Raw genomic sequence first — 25,550 nt, 5'->3', positions numbered from 1 at the left:
GGGCTGTGAGGTGCGGTTCTTTTCATATTGGTGAAAGTGCGGAGACTGTACCGTGTAATCCCTGATATATTAGTGAGGTTAGGCAGGGCTGTGAGGTGCGGTTCTTCACATATTGGTGAAAGTGCGGAGACTGTACCGTGTGATCCTTGATGTATTGGTGACATCAGGCGGGCTGTGAGGTGCGGTTCTTCATATATTGGTGAAAGTGAGGAGACTTTATTGTGTGATCCCTGATGTATTAGTGACGTCAGGCGGGGCTGTGAGGTGCGGTTCTTCACATATTAGTGAAAGTGAGGAGACTGTACTGTGTGATCCCTGATGTATTAGTGAGGTCAGGCGGGGCTGTGAGGTGCGGTTCTTCACATATTAGTGAAAGTGAGGAGACTGTACCATGTGATCCCTGATGTATTAGTGACGTCAGGCGGGGCTGTGAAGTGCGGTTCTTCTCATATTGGTGAAAGTAGGGAGACTGTACTGTGTGATCCCCGATGTATTAGTGAGGTTAGGCGGGGCTGTGAGGTGCGGTTCTTCTCATATTGGTGAAAGTGCGGAGACTGTACTGTGTGATCCCTGATGTATTGGTGACATCAGGCGGGGCTGTGAGGTGCGGTTCTTCTCATATTGGTGAAAGTAGGGAGACTGTACTGTGTGATCCCTGATATATTAGTGATGTCAGGCGGGGCTGTGAGGTGCGGTTCTTCACATATTGGTGAAAGTAGGGAGACTGTACTGTGTGATCCCTGATGTATTAGTGACGTCAGGCGGGGCTGTGAGGTGCGGTTCTTCACATATTGGTGAAAGTGGGGAGACTGTACTGTGTGATCCCTGATGTATTAGTGAGGTCAGGCGGGGCTGTGAGGTGCGGTTCTTCACATATTGGTGAAAGTGTGGAGACTGTACCGTGTGATCTCTGATGTATTAGTGACGTCAGGCGGGGCTGTGAGGTGCGGTTCTACTCATATTGGTGAAAGTGAGTAGACTGTACAATGTGATCCCTGATGTATTAGTGATGTCAGGCGGGGCTGTGAGGTGCGGTTCTTCACATATTGGTGAAAGTAGGGAGACTGTACTGTGTGATCCCTAATGTATTAGTGACATCAGGCGGGGCTGTGAGGTGCGGTTCTTCACATATTGGTGAAAGTGGGGAGACTGTACTGTGTGATCCCTGATGTATTAGTGACGTCAGGCAGGGCTGTGAGGTGCGGTTCTTCACATATTGGTGAAAGTGCGGAGACTGTACTCTGTGATTCCTGATGTATTAGTAATGTCAGGCAGGGCTGTGAGGTGCGGTTCTTCACATATTGTTGAGATGGTGGAGATTGTACCGTGTGATCCCTGATGTATTAGTGACGTCAGGCGGGGCTGTGAGGTGCGGTTCTTTTCATATTGGTGAAAGTGCGGAGACTGTACCGTGTAATCCCTGATATATTAGTGAGGTCAGGCGGGGCTGTGAGGTGCGGTTCTTCACATATTGGTGAAAGTGCGGAGACTGTACTGTGTGATCCCTGATGTATTAGTGACGTCAGGCGGGGCTGTGAGGTGCGGTTCTTCTCATATTGGTGAAAGTAGGGAGACTGTACTGTGTGATCCCCGATGTATTAGTGAGGTCAGGCGGGGCTGTGAAGTGCGGTTCTTCTCATATTGGTGAAAGTAGGGAGACTGTACTGTGTGATCCCCGATGTATTAGTGAGGTCAGGCGGGGCTGTGAGGTGCGGTTCTTCACATATTGGTGAAAGTAGGGAGACTGTACTGTGTGATCCCCGATATATTAGTGAGGTCAGGCGGGGCTGTGAGGTGCGGTTCTTCACATATTGGTGAAAGTAGGGAGACTGTACCGTGTGATCCCTGATGTATTAGTGAGGTCAGGCGGGGCTGTGAGGTGCGGTTCTTCACATATTGGTGAAAGTGAGGAGACTTTACTGTGTGATCCCTGATGTATTGGTGACATCAGGCGGGCTGTGAGGTGCGGTTCTTCATATATTGGTGAAAGTAGGGAGACTGTACTGTGTGATCCCTGATGTATTAGTGACGTCAGGCGGGGCTGTGAGGTGCGGTTCTTCATATATTGGTGAAAGTAGGGAGACTGTACTGTGTGATCCCTGATGTATTAGTGATGTCAGGCGGGGCTGTGAGGTGCGGTTCTTCACATATTGGTGAAAGTAGGGAGACTGTACTGTGTGATCCCTGATGTATTAGTGAGGTCAGGCGGGGCTGTGAGGTGCGGTTCTTCACATATTGGTGAAAGTGCGGAGACTGTACCGTGTGATCCCTGATGTATTAGTGACGTCAGGCGGGGCTGTGAGGTGCGGTTCTTCACATATTGGTGAGATGGTAGAGATTGTACCGTGTGATCCCTGATGTATTAGTGACGTCAGGCGGGGCTGTGAGGTGCGGTTCTTCTCATATTGGTGAAAGTGCGGAGACTGTACCGTGTGATCCCTGATGTATTAGTGACGTCAGGCGGGGCTGTGAGGTGCGGTTCTTCACATATTGGTGAGATGGTAGAGATTGTACCGTGTGATCCCTGATGTATTAGTGACGTCAGGCGGGGCTGTGAGGTGCGGTTCTTCACATATTGGTGAAAGTGAGGAGACTGTACCGTGTGATCTCTGATGTATTAGTGACGTCAGGCGGGGCTGTGAGGTGCGGTTCTTCACATATTGGTGAAAGTAGGGAGACTGTACTGTGTGATCCCTGATGTATTAGTGACGTCAGGCGGGGCTGTGAGGTGCGGTTCTTCATATATTGGTGAAAGTGAGGAGACTTTATTGTGTGATCCCTGATGTATTAGTGACGTCAGGCGGGGCTGTGAGGTGCGGTTCTTCACATATTAGTGAAAGTGAGGAGACTGTACTGTGTGATCCCTGATGTATTAGTGAGGTCAGGCGGGGCTGTGAGGTGCGGTTCTTCACATATTAGTGAAAGTGAGGAGACTGTACCATGTGATCCCTGATGTATTAGTGACGTCAGGCGGGGCTGTGAAGTGCGGTTCTTCTCATATTGGTGAAAGTAGGGAGACTGTACTGTGTGATCCCCGATGTATTAGTGAGGTTAGGCGGGGCTGTGAGGTGCGGTTCTTCTCATATTGGTGAAAGTGCGGAGACTGTACTGTGTGATCCCTGATGTATTGGTGACATCAGGCGGGGCTGTGAGGTGCGGTTCTTCTCATATTGGTGAAAGTAGGGAGACTGTACTGTGTGATCCCTGATATATTAGTGATGTCAGGCGGGGCTGTGAGGTGCGGTTCTTCACATATTGGTGAAAGTAGGGAGACTGTACTGTGTGATCCCTGATGTATTAGTGACGTCAGGCGGGGCTGTGAGGTGCGGTTCTTCACATATTGGTGAAAGTGGGGAGACTGTACTGTGTGATCCCTGATGTATTAGTGAGGTCAGGCGGGGCTGTGAGGTGCGGTTCTTCACATATTGGTGAAAGTGTGGAGACTGTACCGTGTGATCTCTGATGTATTAGTGACGTCAGGCGGGGCTGTGAGGTGCGGTTCTACTCATATTGGTGAAAGTGAGTAGACTGTACAATGTGATCCCTGATGTATTAGTGATGTCAGGCGGGGCTGTGAGGTGCGGTTCTTCACATATTGGTGAAAGTAGGGAGACTGTACTGTGTGATCCCTAATGTATTAGTGACATCAGGCGGGGCTGTGAGGTGCGGTTCTTCACATATTGGTGAAAGTGGGGAGACTGTACTGTGTGATCCCTGATGTATTAGTGACGTCAGGCAGGGCTGTGAGGTGCGGTTCTTCACATATTGGTGAAAGTGCGGAGACTGTACTCTGTGATTCCTGATGTATTAGTAATGTCAGGCAGGGCTGTGAGGTGCGGTTCTTCACATATTGTTGAGATGGTGGAGATTGTACCGTGTGATCCCTGATGTATTAGTGACGTCAGGCGGGGCTGTGAGGTGCGGTTCTTTTCATATTGGTGAAAGTGCGGAGACTGTACCGTGTAATCCCTGATATATTAGTGAGGTCAGGCGGGGCTGTGAGGTGCGGTTCTTCACATATTGGTGAAAGTGCGGAGACTGTACTGTGTGATCCCTGATGTATTAGTGACGTCAGGCGGGGCTGTGAGGTGCGGTTCTTCTCATATTGGTGAAAGTAGGGAGACTGTACTGTGTGATCCCCGATGTATTAGTGAGGTCAGGCGGGGCTGTGAAGTGCGGTTCTTCTCATATTGGTGAAAGTAGGGAGACTGTACTGTGTGATCCCCGATGTATTAGTGAGGTCAGGCGGGGCTGTGAGGTGCGGTTCTTCACATATTGGTGAAAGTAGGGAGACTGTACTGTGTGATCCCCGATATATTAGTGAGGTCAGGCGGGGCTGTGAGGTGCGGTTCTTCACATATTGGTGAAAGTAGGGAGACTGTACCGTGTGATCCCTGATGTATTAGTGAGGTCAGGCGGGGCTGTGAGGTGCGGTTCTTCACATATTGGTGAAAGTGAGGAGACTTTACTGTGTGATCCCTGATGTATTGGTGACATCAGGCGGGCTGTGAGGTGCGGTTCTTCATATATTGGTGAAAGTAGGGAGACTGTACTGTGTGATCCCTGATGTATTAGTGACGTCAGGCGGGGCTGTGAGGTGCGGTTCTTCATATATTGGTGAAAGTAGGGAGACTGTACTGTGTGATCCCTGATGTATTAGTGATGTCAGGCGGGGCTGTGAGGTGCGGTTCTTCACATATTGGTGAAAGTAGGGAGACTGTACTGTGTGATCCCTGATGTATTAGTGAGGTCAGGCGGGGCTGTGAGGTGCGGTTCTTCACATATTGGTGAAAGTGCGGAGACTGTACCGTGTGATCCCTGATGTATTAGTGACGTCAGGCGGGGCTGTGAGGTGCGGTTCTTCACATATTGGTGAGATGGTAGAGATTGTACCGTGTGATCCCTGATGTATTAGTGACGTCAGGCGGGGCTGTGAGGTGCGGTTCTTCTCATATTGGTGAAAGTGCGGAGACTGTACCGTGTGATCCCTGATGTATTAGTGACGTCAGGCGGGGCTGTGAGGTGCGGTTCTTCACATATTGGTGAGATGGTAGAGATTGTACCGTGTGATCCCTGATGTATTAGTGACGTCAGGCGGGGCTGTGAGGTGCGGTTCTTCACATATTGGTGAAAGTGAGGAGACTGTACCGTGTGATCTCTGATGTATTAGTGACGTCAGGCGGGGCTGTGAGGTGCGGTTCTTCACATATTGGTGAAAGTAGGGAGACTGTACTGTGTGATCCCTGATGTATTAGTGACGTCAGGCGGGGCTGTGAGGTGCGGTTCTTCACATATTGGTGAAAGTGGGGAGACTGTACTGTGTGATCCCTGATGTATTAGTGAGGTCAGGCGGGGCTGTGAGGTGCGGTTCTTCACATATTGGTGAAAGTGTGGAGACTGTACCGTGTGATCTCTGATGTATTAGTGACGTCAGGCGGGGCTGTGAGGTGCGGTTCTACTCATATTGGTGAAAGTGAGTAGACTGTACAATGTGATCCCTGATGTATTAGTGATGTCAGTCGGGGCTGTGAGGTGCGGTTCTTCACATATTGGTGAAAGTAGGGAGACTGTACTGTGTGATCCCTAATGTATTAGTGACATCAGGCGGGGCTGTGAGGTGCGGTTCTTCACATATTGGTGAAAGTGGGGAGACTGTACTGTGTGATCCCTGATGTATTAGTGACGTCAGGCAGGGCTGTGAGGTGCGGTTCTTCACATATTGGTGAAAGTGCGGAGACTGTACTCTGTGATTCCTGATGTATTAGTAATGTCAGGCAGGGCTGTGAGGTGCGGTTCTTCACATATTGGTGAGATGGTGGAGATTGTACCGTGTGATCCCTGATGTATTAGTGACGTCAGGCGGGGCTGTGAGGTGCGGTTCTTTTCATATTGGTGAAAGTGCGGAGACTGTACCGTGTAATCCCTGATATATTAGTGAGGTCAGGCGGGGCTGTGAGGTGCGGTTCTTCACATATTGGTGAAAGTGCGGAGACTGTACTGTGTGATCCCTGATGTATTAGTGACGTCAGGCGGGGCTGTGAGGTGCGGTTCTTCACATATTGGTGAAAGTGCGGAGACTGTACCGTGTGATCCTTGATGTATTGGTGACATCAGGCGGGCTGTGAGGTGCGGTTCTTCATATATTGGTGAAAGTGAGGAGACTTTATTGTGTGATCCCTGATGTATTAGTGACGTCAGGCGGGGCTGTGAGGTGCGGTTCTTCACATATTAGTGAAAGTGAGGAGACTGTACTGTGTGATCCCTGATGTATTAGTGAGGTCAGGCGGGGCTGTGAGGTGCGGTTCTTCACATATTAGTGAAAGTGAGGAGACTGTACCGTGTGATCCCTGATGTATTAGTGACGTCAGGCGGGGCTGTGAAGTGCGGTTCTTCTCATATTGGTGAAAGTATGGAGACTGTACTGTGTGATCCCCGATGTATTAGTGAGGTTAGGCGGGGCTGTGAGGTGCGGTTCTTCTCATATTGGTGAAAGTGCGGAGACTGTACTGTGTGATCCCTGATGTATTAGTGACGTCAGGCGGGCTGTGAGGTGCGGTTCTTCTCATATTGGTGAAAGTGGGGAGACTGTACTGTGTGATCCCTGATGTATTAGTGACGTCAGGCCGGGCTGTGAGGTGCGGTTTTTCTCATATTGGTGAAAGTGGGGAGACTGTACTGTGTGATCCCTGATGTATTAGTGATGTCAGGCGGGGCTGTGAGGTGCGGTTCTTCATATATTGGTGAAAGTGTGGAGACTGTACCGTGTGATCCCTGATGTATTAGTGAGGACAGGCGAGGCTGTGAGGTGCGGTTCTTCATATATTGGTGAAAGTAGGGAGTCTGTACCGTGTGATCCCTGATGTATTAGTGACGTCAAGCAGGGCTGCGAGGTGCGGTTCTTCACATATTGGTGAAAGTGAGGAGACTGTACTGTGTGATCCCTGATGTATTAGTGAGGTCAGGTGGGGCTGTGAGGTGCGGTTCTTCACATATTGGTGAAAGTAGGGAGACTGTACCGTGTGATCCCTGATGTATTAGTGAGGTCAGGCGGGCTGTGAGGTGCGGTTCTTCACATATTGGTGAAAGTGCGGAGACTGTACCGTGTGATCCCTGATGTATTGGTGACATCAGGCGGGCTGTGAGGTGCGGTTCTTCATATATTGGTGAAAGTGAGGAGACTGTACTGTGTGATCCCTGATGTATTAGTGACGTCAGGCGGGGCTGTGAGGTGTGGTTCTTCACATATTGGTGAAAGTGGGGAGACTGTACTGTGTGATCCCTGATGTATTAGTGAGGTCAGGCGGGGCTGTGAGGTGCGGTTCTTCACATATTGGTGAAAGTGTGGAGACTGTACCGTGTGATCCCTGATGTATTAGTGACGTCAGGCGGGGCTGTGAGGTGCGGTTCTACTCATATTGGTGAAAGTGAGTAGACTGTACAGTGTGATCCCTGATGTATTAGTGATGTCAGGCGGGGCTGTGAGGTGCGGTTCTTCACATATTGGTGAAAGTAGGGAGACTGTACTGTGTGATCCCTAATGTATTAGTGACATCAGGCGGGGCTGTGAGGTGCGGTTCTTCACATATTGGTGAAAGTGGGGAGACTGTACTGTGTGATCCCTGATGTATTAGTGACGTCAGGCAGGGCTGTGAGGTGCGGTTCTTCACATATTGGTGAAAGTGCGGAGACTGTACTCTGTGATTCCTGATGTATTAGTGATGTCAGGCAGGGCTGTGAGGTGCGGTTCTTCACATATTGGTGAGATGGTGGAGATTGTACCGTGTGATCCCTGATGTATTAGTGACGTCAGGCGGGGCTGTGAGGTGCGGTTCTTTTCATATTGGTGAAAGTGCGGAGACTGTACCGTGTAATCCCTGATATATTAGTGAGGTCAGGCGGGGCTGTGAGGTGCGGTTCTTCACATATTGGTGAAAGTGCGGAGACTGTACTGTGTGATCCCTGATGTATTAGTGACATCAGGCAGGGCTGTGAGGTGCGGTTCTTCACATATTAGTGAAAGTGAGGAGACTGTACCGTGTGATCCCTGATGTATTAGTGACGTCAGCCGGGGCTGTGAAGTGCGGTTCTTCTCATATTGGTGAAAGTAGGGAGACTGTACTGTGTGATCCCCGATGTATTCGTGAGGTCAGGCGGGGCTGTGAAGTGCGGTTCTTCTCATATTGGTGAAAGTGAGTAGACTGTACAGTGTGATCCCTGATGTATTAGTGATGTCAGGCGGGGCTGTGAGGTGCGGTTCTTCACATATTGGTGAAAGTAGGGAGACTGTACTGTGTGATCCCCGATGTATTAGTGAGGTCAGGCGGGGCTGTGAGGTGCGGTTCTTCACATATTGGTGAAAGTAGGGAGACTGTACCGTGTGATCCCTGATGTATTAGTGAGGTCAGGCGGGGCTGTGAGGTGCGGTTCTTCACATATTGGTGAAAGTAGGGAGACTGTACTGTGTGATCCCCAATGTATTAGTGACGTCAGGCAGGGCTGTGAGGTGCGGTTCTTCACATATTGGTGAAAGTGAGGAGACTTTACTGTGTGATCCCTGATGTATTGGTGACATCAGGCGGGCTGTGAGGTGCGGTTCTTCATATATTGGTGAAAGTAGGGAGACTGTACTGTGTGATCCCTGATGTATTAGTGACGTCAGGCGGGGCTGTGAGGTGCGGTTCTTCACATATTGGTGAAAGTAGGGAGACTGTACTGTGTGATCCCTGATGTATTAGTGAGGTCAGGCGGGGCTGTGAGGTGCGGTTCTTCACATATTGGTGAAAGTGCGGAGACTGTACCGTGTGATCCCTGATGTATTAGTGACGTCAGGCGGGGCTGTGAGGTGCGGTTCTTCACATATTGGTGAGATGGTAGAGATTGTACCGTGTGATCCCTGATGTATTAGTGACGTCAGGCGGGGCTGTGAGGTGCGGTTCTTCTCATATTGGTGAAAGTGCGGAGACTGTACCGTGTGATCCCTGATGTATTAGTGTCGTCAGGCGGGGCTGTGAGGTGCGGTTCTTCTCATATTGGTGAAAGTGCGGAGACTGTACCGTGTGATCCCTGATGTATTAGTGACGTCAGGCGGGGCTGTGAGGTGCGGTTCTTCACATATTGGTGAGATGGTAGAGATTGTACCGTGTGATCCCTGATGTATTAGTGACGTCAGGCGGGGCTGTGAGGTGCGGTTCTTCACATATTGGTGAAAGTGAGGAGACTGTACCGTGTGATCCCTGATGTATTAGTGAGGTCAGGCGGGGCTGTGAGGTGCGGTTCTTCTCATATTGGTGAAAGTAGGGAGACTGTACCGTGTGATCCCTGATGTATTAGTGACGTCAGGCGGGGCTGTGAGGTGCGGTTCTTCACATATTGGTGAAAGTGAGGAGACTGTACCGTGTGATCCCTGATGTATTAGTGAGGTCAGGCGGGGCTGTGAGTTGCGGTTCTTCTCATATTGGTGAAAGTAGGGAGACTGTACCGTGTGATTCCTGATGTATTAGTGACGTCAGGCGGGGCTGTGAGATGCGGTTCTTCACATATTGGTGAAAGTGCGGAGACTGTACCGTGTGATTCCTGATGTATTAGTGACGTCAGGCGGGGCTGTGAGGTGCGGTTCTTCTCATATTGGTGAAAGTGCGGAGACTGTACTGTGTGATCCCTGATGTATTAGTGACGTCAGGAGGGGCTGTGAGTTGCGGTTCTTCTCATATTGGTGAAAGTGCGGAGACTGTACCGTGTGATCCCTGATGTATTAGTGAGGTCAGGCTGGGCTGTGAGGTGTTATTTTTCACAGGGGAGATTTCCTCTGCCTTGCTGATGAGTCTCTTGTCGCTGTCCCTCAGGGGCCTTTCACCTGTCCATGCTTCCTCTTGTAGGCATATGGGATTGTGTGGAAGGCCATTGACCGCAAATCTGGAGAAATTGTGGCTGTGAAGAAAATTTTTGATGCATTTAGAAACAGGACAGACGCTCAGGTGAGGAGGCGCACTGCCCACAATGTGATATCCCCATCCCCCAACATGTGTGAGGGCTGGGAGCACTGTGACACTTATGCCTAATCTAATGTCTTCCCCTCTCATTTCAGCGAACCTTCCGGGAAATCATGTTTCTTCAGGTGAGTCGCTCCTGGTCACAATTCACACATTACTCCTCATATCAGAATCGTCTCCAGAGCTGCTGTTCTGATGGGATCGGCCTCCCACTCTCATAAATCTTCTGCTGAGGATACTCCAAAAGTTCTCAATAGGGTTGAGGTCAGGTGAGGGTGATGGCCGCTCCATGAGATTCTCTCCTTTTATGTCCATAGCAGCCAGCGAGTCAGAGGTTTCTTTGTAGTGTGAGATGGGACATTGTCAGCATGAAGATGATTGTGGTCAGTTAGACACTATACACTTTGATGAGGTCATTTTCACACCTTCAGAGACCCTAAAAGGGCTACCAGCTCTCTCCTCATGATTCCTGCTAAAAACATGACTCCACCAGCTCCTTGCTGACACCGCAGTCCTGTTGGGACGTAGTGACCTCAACCACCGTCCACCAACCATCCACTACTCCACCTGCACCATCCAGGGTTACACAGCATCATCAGTAAACCTGGCTTGTTTGCAATTAGTCTTCATGTATATCTGCAAAGAAGTAACCAGCACCTCTGAACAGGATAAAGCAGGTGTGAACAAGTACAAGCTGCCATAACTGCATAGTATATGAACAAGTAAATCCAGCCAGCTCTGTAAGTCCCAAGATGTCTGCAAACATTGAATTTATGAAACCTGAACTGCATTACTGCTGTGTAGAATAATCTTATATAATGAAGGGACTTGGTGCATAAATTGGCCAATTGATCAGAGCCCATCAACCATGGCAAGGCGACCTTTCTTTGATGGGACCCTGACCCTAATATTTATGTATGCCTCTGCTGAGCTATTAGCCTACAAATAGAAAGGGCATCTAGGATCCAGAATTAATGAAAAACAGTCTTAGGGCTCACTCCCACTTGCTGTTAACCCCTCTCTGACATCGGACGTAATGGTCCATCCATGTGACCTGGGTCTATCTGACCAGGTACGGATCATTACGTCATCATGATCTGCTGTGCATGGCACATGGTGCTAGCTGGGATCTCACCGAAGTCGCCGCAGTTCAGCCCTACTGGGAACGCAGCCTCAGTGACCGGAGGTAACCTCGAGGACATCACCCCTGGTCACTGATGCTGCATTCCCCGCAGCTCATTCACCAGTGCTTCTCAGCCTGGACAGTTGCATCTTGGCACAGTCCAGGTTGAAAACTATCCCCCAGACATGGATTACGGCGTGGGACAGAACGACAGACAGGTATGGTATATTGTTGTTTTTTTATTTTAGTTTTATTACAGGAGATCGAGGGCTTCAGTAGAATTAAGCGTCAGGTGAGTATAACTGTGTTTGTTTTTTTTAAATAAAATAGTAAAACTGTGTTTAGTCTTTTTTCTAATACACTGTGTGCAGTTGTATTTTGATCACATGATACTTTTTATACATGTTGTCGTACTCCAAGCTGTTCAGGCTGAGAGCCAACTACCAATTAAGTAAATCAGGCGATGTGCATCTCTGTAATGAGGAGGGGTGTTGTCTAATGACACCAACACCCTATATAAGGTGTGCTTAATTATTAGGCAACTTCCTTTGATTTGGCAAAATGGGTCATAAGAGAGACTTGACGGCTCTGAAAAGTCCAAAATTGTGAGATGTCTTGCAGAGGGATGCAGCAATCTTGAAATTGCCAAACTTTTGAAGCGTGATCACCGAACAATCAAGCGTTTCATGGCAAACAGCCAACAGAGTCGCAAAAAGCATGTTGGGCAAAAAAGGTGCAAAATAAAGGCCCATGAATTGAGGAAAACCAAGGGTGAAGCTGCCAAGATGCCATTTGCCACCAGTTTTGCCATATTTCAGAGCTGCAACGTTACTGGAGTAACAAAAAGCACAAGGTGTGCGATACTCAGGGACATGGCCAAGGGTAAGGAAGGCTGAAAAGCGACCACCTTTGAACAAGAAACATAAGATAAAACGTCAAGACTGGGTCAAGAAATATCTTAAGACTGACTTTTCAAAGGTTTTATGGACTGATGGAATGAGAGTGACTCTGACTCTGGATGGGCCAGAGGCTGGATCAGTAAAGGGCAGAGAGCTCCACTTCGACTCAGATGCCAGCAAGGTGGAGGTGGGGTACTGGTATGGGCTGGTATCATCAAAGATGAACTTGTGGGACCTTTTTCGGGTTGAGGATGGAGTGAAGCTCAACTCCCAGACCTACTGCCAGTTTCTGGAAGACAACTTCTTCAAGCAGTGGTACATGAAGAAGTCGGTATCGTTCAAGAAAAACATGATCTTAATGCAGGACAATGCTCCATCACATGCCTCCAACTACTCCACAGCGTGGCTGGCCAGTAAAGGTCTCAAAGAAGAAAAAATAATGACATGGCCCCCTTGTTCACCTGATCTGAACCCCATAGAGAACCTGTGGTCCCTCATAAAATGTGAGATCTACAGGGAGGGAGAACAGTCCACCTCTCAGAACAGTGTCTGGAGGCTGTGGTGGCTGCTGCACGCAATGTTGGTCGTAACCAGATCAAGCAACTGACAGAATCTATGAATGGAGGCTGCTGAGCGTCATCATAAAGAAAGGGGGCTATATTGGTCACTCATTTTGGGTTTTTTTTTTGCACGTCAGAAATGTTTATTTCTAAATTTTGTGCAGTCATATTGGTTTACCTGGTGAAAATAAACAAGTGAGATGGGAATATATTTGGTTTTTATTAAGTTGCCTAATAATTCTGCACATTAATAGTTACCTGCACAAACAGATATCCTCATAAGATAGCCAAATAAAAAAAAAACCAACCCGACTTGCAAAAATATTAAGCTTTGATATTTATGAGTCTTTTGGGTTGAGAACATAGTTGTTGATCAATAATAAAAATATTCCTCTAAAATACAACTTGCCTAATAATTCTGCACACAGTGTAAAGGACTTTATTCTGGTTGTGTCTTTATTTACCATGTAACTATAGGATTAGTAATGGATAGGTGTCTTACAGATGCCTCTCCATTACTAACCTGTGGGCTTGATGTCACCTGACAGTGCAAAGGTGACATCAACCCCACAAATATGAACCCTACTTTCCACCGCTACAGGGCAAGTGGGAAGAGCTGGGCAAAGCGCCAGAATTGGCGCATCTAATATATGTACCTTTTCTGGGCAGCTGCAGGCTGCTGTTTTTAGGCTGGGAGGGTCAATAGCCATGGCCCATTACCAGCCTGAGAATAACAGCCCCAGCTGTGAGCTTTAGCAAGGCTGGTTGTCAAAAATGGGGGGGACCCCTTTATTCTTGATAACCGACCTTGCTGAAGCTGAGAGTTTTGCCTGGCTGGTTAAATAAAATACAGGGTAACGCACTCCATTTTTTTCATTTATTTATAGGGCAGGCGGCGGCTGATGAATACCCCCATCAGCCTCTCCGGGTGTCACTGTTATTAGCAGCAGCAGGGGTAGGCTGATAGGAATAATAGTCCTATCAGCTGCAGCCTGCTGTCTCTTATCTCTTAAATGTAACTATCATCATTCTCGCGCTGATCACCGGCAGAGCAGGGAAGAATGAAGAGAGCCGTGTTCAGCACCCGGGGAGCAGCGCTTACTGTAACGCTTCTTCCCCGGTGCCGATGCGTGTCACATGGATGACATCAATGTGTGTTATGCGTGTGCACGAGTGTGGGACATTTTATGGTCCGTGCTGACATTAAAAAACAGACATGTCTGCGTGTTTTGCGTGGAAACACACTGACGTGTGCACAGACCCATTCACTTGAATAGGCAAATAGCGCTCCGTCCCTCCCGAGTCTCTCCACATGGCTAAGTAGCACTGTACGGCCACATATGGGGTATTGCCACGTTTAGCAGAAATTGTGGGACAAATTTTGTTGCCATTTTTACCCACTTTTTGTGTGAAAATGTAAAATCTTTGGCTAAAACAAAAAATTTTGGTGGTAAAAATGTAGCTTGTTGTAAAAAAAATTATTAGCCCTTAGAAAAATTACAAACTTGGGGCTATAGCAACATTTCAGGGGTAAAAATGTAATTTATTCTTTCGTCACCGCTCAGTGGGATAAAATTCTGTGAGGCTCATGTGGTGTCAATATGATCACTGCACCCCTAGAGGAATTCATTGGGGGGCGTAGTTTGTAAAATGAGGTCACATATGGGGGGTTTCTGTTGTTCTGGCCCCTCAGGGGCTCTGCCAATGTGATATGGCCCCTCACACCATTCCAGCAAAATCATAACTCCAAAATGGCGCCTCTTCCCTTCTGAGCTTTGCACTGTGCCTCAAAAGTAGTATTCCCCCACATATGGGGTATCCACGTACTCAGGAGAAATTGCACAACAACTTTGGGGTCTAATTTCTCCTGTTTTCGTTGGTAAAATAAAAAATTTTGGGCGAAAGGATTATTTTTGTGGAAGAAACATGATTTTTTATTTTTACGACTACGTTCTAAACTTCTGTGAAGCGCTTGGGGGTTCAAAGTTCTCACAACACATCTAGATAAGTTCCTTGGGGGGGTCTAGTTTACAAAATGGTGTCACTTGTGGGGGGTTTCAATGTTTAGCCACATCAGGGGCTCTGCAAACGCAACATGGCGTCCGATCTCAATACCAGTCAATTCTGCATTGAAAAAGTCAAACGGCGGGCGCTCCTTCCCGTCTGAGCTCTGCCATGCGCCCAAACAGTGGTTCCCCCCCACATATGGGGTATCAGCGTACTCAGGAGAAATTGTACAACAACTTTTGGGGTCCACTTTCTCCTGTTACCATTGGGAAAATAAAAAAAATTGGATCTGAAGTTAATTTTTTGTGAAAAAAAGTTAAATGTTAATTTTTTTTAAACATTCCAAAAATTATTTTGAAGCACCTGAAGGGTTAATAAACTTCTTGAATGTGGTTTTGAGCACCTTGAGGGGTTCAGTTTTTAGAATGGTGTCACATTTGGGTATTTTCTATCATATAGACTCCTCAAAGTGACTTCACATGTGATGTGGTCCCCCCAAAAAATGGTGTAAAAATGAGAAATTGCTGGTCAACTTTTAACAGTTATAACTTCCTAACAAAAAAAAAAATTAGGTTCCAAAATTGTGCTGATGTAAAGTAGACATGTGGAGAATGTTACTTATTAACTATTTTGTGTGACATAACTCTCTGTGATTTAAGGGCATAAAAACTCAAAGCTTGAAAATTGCCAAATTTTCTACATTTTTGCCAAATTTCCATTTTTTTCACAAATAAACGCAGGTAATATCAAATAAATGTTACCACTATCATGAAGTACAATATGTCACGAAAAAACATTGTCAGAATCATCAGGATCTGTGGAAGCTCCAGAGTTATAACCTCATAAAGAGACCGTGGTCAGAATTGTAAAAATTGGCCCGGTCATTAACGTGCAAACCACCCTCGGGGGTAAAGGGGTTAAATCGGATGAATGCAGTCCTATCCAAAGTCTGATTGCATTCGTACCAATTTAATCCTTAATGTTTGTGGAAAATAAGAAAAATTGGAGTCCGGATCAACAGGACTGGATTTTCCAAAAGAAATTATAGTGCGTACATGAGAAAAAATGTACATGGCCGACATGACCCGACCGACGCATTTCGCCTGTACTAGGCAGTCTGCTCAGGAGACGCGTTTCGCCTGTACTAGGCAGTCTGCTCAGGAGACGTGTTTCGCCTGTACTAGGCAGTCTGCTCAGGACTCCTGGTCAGATAACATGCAGGCTTTTATATATTCTTTACAAGGTCTAGCACAGATGTTCCTAATTCACGTAACAATTGGGTGTTACATATAGCAAGCGATGTAACAAATACTAGAAGGACATTACAAAACCGCAAATTATTAGTGTTCATGAACTGTACCACAGCGCAGCAGAAAAAATTCTATATAAAGTCACACCAAAATGATAAAAAACACATGCAATAGTGAGATGGTGAAATAAGAAAAACGAAATCATGCACCAGAAGAAAAACCCCAAAGTGTATTTAATAATGGCATGATAGAATGATGCCATGTTCTGATTCTCAGACCTCGGGGTACAATGGATATAATTTCCCAGTGAGGTTACACCCCGGCACATGCACAGATGATGCGATGTCATTGAATTAGTTATGATGCCATTGTGTATCGGATTAGTTTGTAACACTTACACTAATTCATCACCTTAACTGCTCCTAAAGGTGGATAAGAAACGCATGAAAGAGAGAACACAATGTTTCTATGAGTATGTATCAATGAGCTGCGAGTGTGTTACCTAGGAGGATGTGCCGCTGTTTGCAGCTTGTTCTACCTTGTAACCAGCTCCCCGTGGTCTCATATGAGACAGAAATGTTTTGTTTTGTTTTCTTTTTCTGTGTAGAAACAATCCTCTTTAGGCCACGTGCTCACGTTGTGGAAAATGGTGCAGATTTCACTTTATATTCTTTCTTAATAATGTTGAAATATGGAATTAGAAAAATTGCAATAATAATTAAACACCAAAATTGCACATTTTTTATATATTAAATAAAAATAATTTTTTAGTATTTAAAAAAATAAAAATTGGTAGAATTCACATTCACCTCCATAACATGGTATCATTCTATCATGTCATTATTAAATACACTTTGGGGTTTTTCTTCTGGTGCATGATTCATTTTTTCTTATTTCACCATCTCACTATTGCATGTGTTTTTTATCATTTTGGTGTGACTTTATATAGAATTTTTTCTGCTGCGCGAAAACGCAGGCGAAACGCGTCTCCTGAGCAGACTGCCTAGTACAGGCGAAACGCGTCTCCTGAGCAGACTGCCTAGTACAGGCGAAACACGTCTCCTGAGCAGACTGCCTAGTACATGCGAAACGCGTCTCCTGAGCAGACTGCCTAGTACAGGCGAAACGCGTCTCCTGAGCAGACTGCCTAGTACAGGTGAAACGCGTCTCCTGAGCAGACTGCCTAGTACAGGCGAAACGCGTCTCCTGAGCAGACTGCCTAGTACAGGCGAAACGCGTCTCCTGAGCAGACTGCCTAGTACAGGCGAAACGCGTCTCCTGAGCAGACTGCCTAGTACAGGCGAAATGCGTCTCCTGAGCAGACTGCCTAGTACAGGCGAAACGCGTCTCCGGAGCAGACTGCCTAGTACAGGCGAAATGCATCTCCTGAGTAGACTGCCTAGTACAGGCGAAACGCATCGGACGGGTCATGTCGGCCATGTCATGTCGGCCATGTACATTTTTCTTTTGCATGCACTATAATTTCTTTTGAAAAGGAAAATCCAGTCCTGTTGAACCGGACTCCAATTTTTTCCATTTTCCTTGATGTGAGGCCAGGGCGAGGCCGGAGTCTGGGCCCCAGGTGGATGAGCATGGAGCAACTGGGTGAGCTGGAATCAAGTTCCTTAATGTTTGTGTCCTCAATGGAGTTTTTTTTCCCTGTTGCGATCGGATCGCAAATGAATGGAAAAAAAACACCAGGATGCTAAATTTGGATATCACACACACCCATATAAGTGTATAGGTGTGTGTGACACATCGCACTGCACTCGGATGTCACCCAAGTGCAGTGAGATTCCTGTGGACGTCAGCAATGGAGGAGATGGAGAAATGAATTTCTCCGCTGTGCTGCGATCCTCAGATCACGGACACTGGGCTCACGCTCGCACGCGGGTCATTAGCATATCACATCGGATATGATACGCTTGTGTGTCTCTGGCCTAAGGCTGATGATGGGAGGAGGGCACAGGCAGAAAAGGACCATGCCATGGCTGATGGGCTCGCATGAATTGGCCAGCTTATGCCCCATGCAATGCCCCACTGTAAGTCCCTTCATTATATGAGTACATTCTGTATAGCTGTAATGCCATTCAGATTGATATATTCCATGTTTGCAGATACCTCTGCCGTTACAGAGCCCGCTGTATTCTTTCATGTCTGTTGTGGCCAGTGCAGCAGTTTCTGCTTGTGTTTAGGGCGGCCATTGTTTTGCACAGCTGCTCTAAGGATCCTACAGCTTGAGGTTCGCGGACAGCAGAGGTTCCAGGAGCTTCGTATACCAATTTGCTGCTTTGTAATAGTATTTTAGCATCTTTATTTGATGGAATTTATCTGACAGAAACCTTCCTCATTATGCCTTTATCTGCACAGACTCGTCTGTGCTCTGTATCAGCCACAAGTCTCATCACAGTAGTATGATGATCACACTTAAGTTTTCATGAAATATCTAATGTTTTCATACCTGGCCTGAGGTATTGCACTATGTCACGCTTTTTAACAGAGATCCTTTCTCTTTCCCATGTTGCTGGAAACTTGTGGCTGCTTAATAATGTGGAAAGTTCTTAAGTAGTTTCCCTTTAATTGGGCACCTGGCAACTAATGATGATAGGGGTCTGAGGTGATGTCAGTGACCAAAGACCCTGAGACACAAACTGTCCATGAGGTTGCGGGAGAACAAAATATGTAATCGATATGGCACTGACATGCAATTTACCCTGTATGGATGTGAGATCACTACTGACACCTGATCATGTGATCATCTCCAGGGCTGGTACAGAAAGTGACATCACTGCGGATGCCCCATTCACATGATAATATCTGGGGCCGGTATAGGAGGTGACATCACTACTGATGCCCCATTCACATGATCATATCTGGGGCCGGTATAGGACGTGACATCACTACAGATGCCCCATTCACATGACCATATCTGGGGCCGGTATAGGACGTGACATCACTACAGATGCTCCATTCACATGATCATATCTGGGGCCGGTATAGGACGTGACATCACTACAGATGCCCCATTCACATGACCATATCTGGGGCCGGTATAGGACGTGACATCACTACAGATGCCCCATTCACATGATCATATCTGGGGCCGGTATAGGACGTGACATCACTACAGATGCCCCATTCACATGATTATATCTGGGGCCGGTATAGGACGTGACATCACTACTGATGCCCCATTCACATGATCATATCTGGGGCCGGTATAGGACGTGACATCACTACTGATGCCCCATTCACATGATCATATCTGGGGCCGGTATAGGACGTGACATCACTACTGATGCCCCATTCACATGATCATATCTGGGGCCGGTATAGGACGTGACATCACTACTGATGCCCCATTCACATGATTATATCTGGGGCCGGTATAGGACGTGACATCACTACTGATGCCCCATTCACATGATCATATCTGGGGCCGGTATAGGACGTGACATCACTACAGATGCTCCATTCACATGACCATATCTGGGGCCGGTATAGGAGGTGACATCACTACTGATGCCCCATTCACATGATCATATCTGGGGCCGGTATAGGACGTGACATCACTACAGATGCCCCATTCACATGATTATATCTGGGGCCGGTATAGGACGTGACATCACTACTGATGCCCCATTCACATGATCATATCTGGGGCCGGTATAGGACGTGACATCACTACTGATGCCCCATTCACATGATCATATCTGGAGCCGGTATAGGACGTGACATCACTACTGATGCTCCATTCACATGATCATATCTGGGGCCGGTATAGGACGTGACATCACTACAGATGCCCCATTCACATGATTATATCTGGGGTCGGTATAGGACGTGACATCACTACAGATGCCCCATTCACATGACCATATCTGGGGCCGGTATAGGACGTGACATCACTACTGATGCTCCATTCACATGATCATATCTGGGGCCGGTATAGGACGTGACATCACTACTGATGCCCCATTCACATGATCATATCTGGGGCCGGTATAGGAGGTAACATCACTACAGATGCCCCATTCACATGATCATATCTGGGGCCGGTATAGGACGTGACATCACTACTGATGCCCCATTCACATGATCATATCTGGGGCCGGTATAGGACGTGACATCACTACTGATGCTCCATTCACATGACCATATCTGGGGCCGGTATAGGACGTGACATCACTACTGATGCTCCATTCACATGATCATATCTGGGGCCGGTATAGGACGTGACATCACTACAGATGCTCCATTCACATGATCATATCTGGGGCCGGTATAGGACGTGACATCACTACAGATGCTCCATTCACATGATCATATCTGGGGCCGGTATAGGACGTGACATCACTACTGATGCTCCATTCACATGACCATATCTGGGGCCGGTATAGGACGTGACATCACTACAGATGCTCCATTCACATGATCATATCTGGGGCCGGTATAGGACGTGACATCACTACTGATGCTCCATTCACATGATCATATCTGGGGCCGGTATAGGACGTGACATCACTACTGATGCCCCATTCACATGACCATATCTGGGGCCGGTATAGGACCTGACATCACTACAGATGCTCCATTCACATGACCATATCTGGGGCCGGTATAGGACGTGACATCACTACTGATGCTCCATTCACATGATCATATCTGGGGCCGGTATAGGACGTGACATCACTACTGATGCCCCATTCACATGACCATATCTGGGGCCGGTATAGGACCTGACATCACTACAGATGCTCCATTCACATGATCATATCTGGGGCCGGTATAGGACGTGACATCACTACAGATGCCCCATTCACATGACCATATCTGGGGCCGGTATAGGACGTGACATCACTACTGATGCCCCATTCACATGATTATATCTGGGGCCAGTATAGGAGGTGACATCACTACTGATGCTCCATTCACATGATTATATCCGGGGCCGGTATAGGAGGTGACATCACTACTGATGCCCCATTCACATGATTATATCTGGGGCCAGTATAGGAGGTGACATCACTACTGATGCTCCATTCACATGACCATATCTGGGGCCGGTATAGGACGTGACATCACTACAGATGCCCCATTCACATGATCATATCCGGGGCCGGTATAGGACGTGACATCACTACAGATGCCCCATTCACATGATCATATCTGGGGCCGGTATAGGACGTGACATCACTACAGATGCTCCATTCACATGATCATATCTGGGGCCGGTATAGGACGTGACATCACTACAGATGCCCCATTCACATGATCATATCTGGGGCCGGTATATGACGTGACATCACTACTGATGCTCCATTCACATGACCATATCTGGGGCCGGTATAGGAGGTGACATCACTACAGATGCCCCATTCACATGATCATATCTGGGGCCGGTATAGGACGTGACATCACTACTGATGCTCCATTCACATGATCATATCCGGGGCCGGTATAGGACGTGACATCACTACAGATGCTCCATTCACATGATCATATCTGGGGCCGGTATAGGACGTGACATCACTACAGATGCCCCATTCACATGATCATATCCGGGGCCGGTATAGGACGTGACATCACTACAGATGCTCCATTCACATGATCATATCTGGGGCCGGTATAGGACGTGACATCACTACAGATGCTCCATTCACATGATTATATCTGGGGCCGGTATAGGACGTGACATCACTACAGATGCTCCATTCACATGGTCATATCTGGGGCCGGTATAGGACGTGACATCACTACAGATGCTCCATTCACATGATCATATCTGGGGCCGGTATAGGACGTGACATCACTACAGATGCCCCATTCACATGATAATATCTGGGGCCGGTATAGGACGTGACATCACTACAGATGCTCCATTCACATGACCATATCTGGGGCCGGTATAGGACCTGACATCACTACAGATGCCCCATTCACATGGTCATATCTGGGGCCGGTATAGGAGGTGACATCACTACTGATGCTCCATTCACATGATCATATCTGGGGCCGGTATAGGATGTGACATCACTACAGATGCCCCATTCACATGATCATATCTGGGGCCGGTATAGGACGTGATATCACTACAGATGCCCCAATCACATGATCATATCTGGGGCCGGTATAGGACGTGACATCACTACTGATGCCCCATTCACATGATCATATCTGGGGCCGGTATAGGACGTGATATCACTACAGATGCCCCAATCACATGATCATATCTGGGGCCGGTATAGGACGTGACATCACTACTGATGCCCCATTCACATGACCATATCTGGGGCCGGTATAGGACGTGACATCACTACAGATGCCCCATTCACATGACCATATCTGGGGCCGGTATAGGACGTGACATCACTACAGATGCTCCATTCACATGATCATATCTGGGGCCGGTTTAGGAGGTGACATCACTACTGATGCTCCATTCACATGATCATATCTGGGGCCGGTATAGGACGTGACATCACTACAGATGCTCCATTCACATGATCATATCTGGGGCCGGTATAGGACGTGACATCACTACTGATGCTCCATTCACATGATCATATCTGGGGCCGGTTTAGGAGGTGACATCACTACTGATGCTCCATTCACATGATCATATCTGGGGCCGGTTTAGGACGTGACATCACTACAGATGCCCCATTCACATGACCATATCTGGGGCCGGTATAGGACGTGACATCACTACAGATGCTCCATTCACATGACCATATCTGGGGCCGGTATAGGACGTGACATCACTGCAGATGCCCCATTCACATGATCATATCTGGGGCCGGTATAGGACGTGACATCACTACAGATGCCCCATTCACATGATCATATCTGGGGCCGGTATAGGAGGTGACATCACTACAGATGCCCCATTCACATGATCATATCTGGGGCCGGTATAGGAGGTGACATCACTACAGATGCCCCATTCACATGATCATATCTGGGGCCGGTATAGGACGTGACATCACTACTGATGCTCCATTCACATGATTATATCTGGGGCCGGTATAGGACGTGACATCACTACTGATGCCCCATTCACATGATAATATCTGGGGCCGGTATAGGACGTGACATCACTACTGATGCCCCATTCACATGACCATATCTGGGGCCGGTATAGGACGTGACATCACTACAGATGCTCCATTCACATGACCATATCTGGGGCCGGTATAGGACGTGACATCACTACAGATGCCCCATTCACATGATAATATCTGGGGCCGGTATAGGACGTGACATCACTACTGATGCTCCATTCACATGATCATATCTGGGGCCGGTATAGGATGTGACATCACTACTGATGCTCCATTCACATGATCATATCTGGGGCCGGTATAGGACGTGACATCACTACTGATGCTCCATTCACATGATCATATCTGGGGCCGGTATAGGATGTGACATCACTACAGATGCTCCATTCACATGATCATATCCGGGGCCGGTATAGGACGTGACATCACTACTGATGCCCCATTCACATGATCATATCTGGGGCCGGTATAGGACGTGATATCACTACAGATGCCCCAATCACATGATCATATCTGGGGCCGGTATAGGACGTGACATCACTACTGATGCCCCATTCACATGACCATATCTGGGGCCGGTATAGGACGTGACATCACTACTGATGCTCCATTCACATGATCATATCTGGGGCCGGTTTAGGAGGTGACATCACTACAGATGCCCCATTCACATGACCATATCTGGGGCCGGTATAGGACGTGACATCACTACAGATGCTCCATTCACATGACCATATCTGGGGCCGGTATAGGACGTGACATCACTGCAGATGCCCCATTCACATGATCATATCTGGGGCCGGTATAGGACGTGACATCACTACAGATGCCCCATTCACATGATCATATCTGGGGCCGGTATAGGAGGTGACATCACTACAGATGCCCCATTCACATGATCATATCTGGGGCCGGTATAGGAGGTGACATCACTACAGATGCCCCATTCACATGATCATATCTGGGGCCGGTATAGGAGGTGACATCACTACTGATGCTCCATTCACATGATCATATCTGGGGCCGGTATAGGACGTGACATCACTACAGATGCCCCATTCACATGACCATATCTGGGGCCGGTATAGGACGTGACATCACTACAGATGCCCCATTCACATGATCATATCTGGGGCCGGTATAGGACGTGACATCACTACTGATGCTCCATTCACATGACCATATCTGGGGCCGGTATAGGACGTGACATCACTACTGATGCTCCATTCACATGATCATATCTGGGGCCGGTATAGGATGTGACATCACTACAGATGCCCCATTCACATGATCATATCTGGGGCCGGTATATGACGTGACATCACTACTGATGCCCCGTTCACATGATCATATCTGGGGCCGGTATAGGACGTGACATCACTACTGATGCTCCATTCACATGATCATATCTGGGGCCGGTATAGGACGTGACATCACTACAGATGCCCCATTCACATGATCATATCTGGGACCGGTATAGGACGTGACATCACTACAGATGCCCCATTCACATGACCATATCTGGGGCCGGTATAGGACGTGACATCACTACTGATGCTCCATTCACATGACCATATCTGGGGCCGGTATAGGACGTGACATCACTACTGATGCTCCATTCACATGATCATATCTGGGGCCGGTATAGGACGTGACATCACTACTGATGCTCCATTCACATGATCATATCTGGGGCCGGTATAGGACGTGACATCACTACTGATGCTCCATTCACATGATCATATCTGGGGCCGGTATAGGAGGTGACATCACTACAGATGCTCCATTCACATGATCATATCTGGGGCCGGTATAGGACGTGACATCACTACTGATGCCCCATTCACATGACCATATCTGGGGCCGGTATAGGACGTGACATCACTACTGATGCCCCATTCACATGATCATATCTGGGGCCGGTATAGGAGGTGACATCACTACAGATGCTCCATTCACATGATCATATCTGGGGCCGGTATAGGACGTGACATCACTACAGATGCTCCATTCACATGATCATATCTGGGGCCGGTATAGGACGTGACATCACTACAGATGCTCCATTCACATGATCATATCTGGGGCCGGTATAGGAGGTGACATCACTACTGATGCTCCATTCACATGATCATATCTGGGGCCGGTATAGGACGTGACATCACTACAGATGCCCCATTCACATGACCATATCTGGGGCCGGTATAGGACGTGACATCACTACAGATGCCCCATTCACATGATCATATCTGGGGCCGGTATAGGAGGTGACATCACTACTGATGCTCCATTCACATGATCATATCTGGGGCCGGTATAGGACGTGACATCACTACAGATGCCCCATTCACATGATCATATCTGGGGCCGGTATAGGACGTGACATCACTACTGATGCTCCATTCACATGATCATATCTGGGGCCGGTATAGGACGTGACATCACTACAGATGCCCCATTCACATGATCATATCTGGGGCCGGTATAGGACGTGACATCACTACAGATGCCCCATTCACATGATCATATCTGGGGCCGGTATAGGAGGTGACATCACTACAGATGCCCCATTCACATGACCATATCTGGGGCCGGTATAGGACGTGACATCACTACAGATGCTCCATTCACATGATCATATCTGGGGCCGGTATAGGA

At 47.7% G+C, this 25,550-nt stretch overlaps 1 protein-coding gene across 2 annotated transcripts in view; it reads left to right on the top strand.

Moving 5' to 3' along the window:
• Positions 1-25,550, top strand: part of MAPK15 (mitogen-activated protein kinase 15) — a 148,603-nt gene that overhangs the window by 24,467 nt on the left and 98,586 nt on the right. For both annotated transcript variants that reach the window (XM_077268466.1, XM_077268465.1), the window contains exons 3-4: positions 9,876-9,974; positions 10,085-10,114. In XM_077268466.1, coding sequence (XP_077124581.1) covers positions 9,876-9,974; positions 10,085-10,114 — 129 coding nt within the window. The remainder of the gene's footprint in view (positions 1-9,875; positions 9,975-10,084; positions 10,115-25,550) is intronic.

Source organism: Ranitomeya variabilis, chromosome 6, assembly GCF_051348905.1.
Source record: "Ranitomeya variabilis isolate aRanVar5 chromosome 6, aRanVar5.hap1, whole genome shotgun sequence".
Lineage (NCBI taxonomy): Eukaryota > Metazoa > Chordata > Amphibia > Anura > Dendrobatidae > Ranitomeya > Ranitomeya variabilis.
This window is presented reverse-complemented; position numbering and strand designations above follow the sequence as displayed.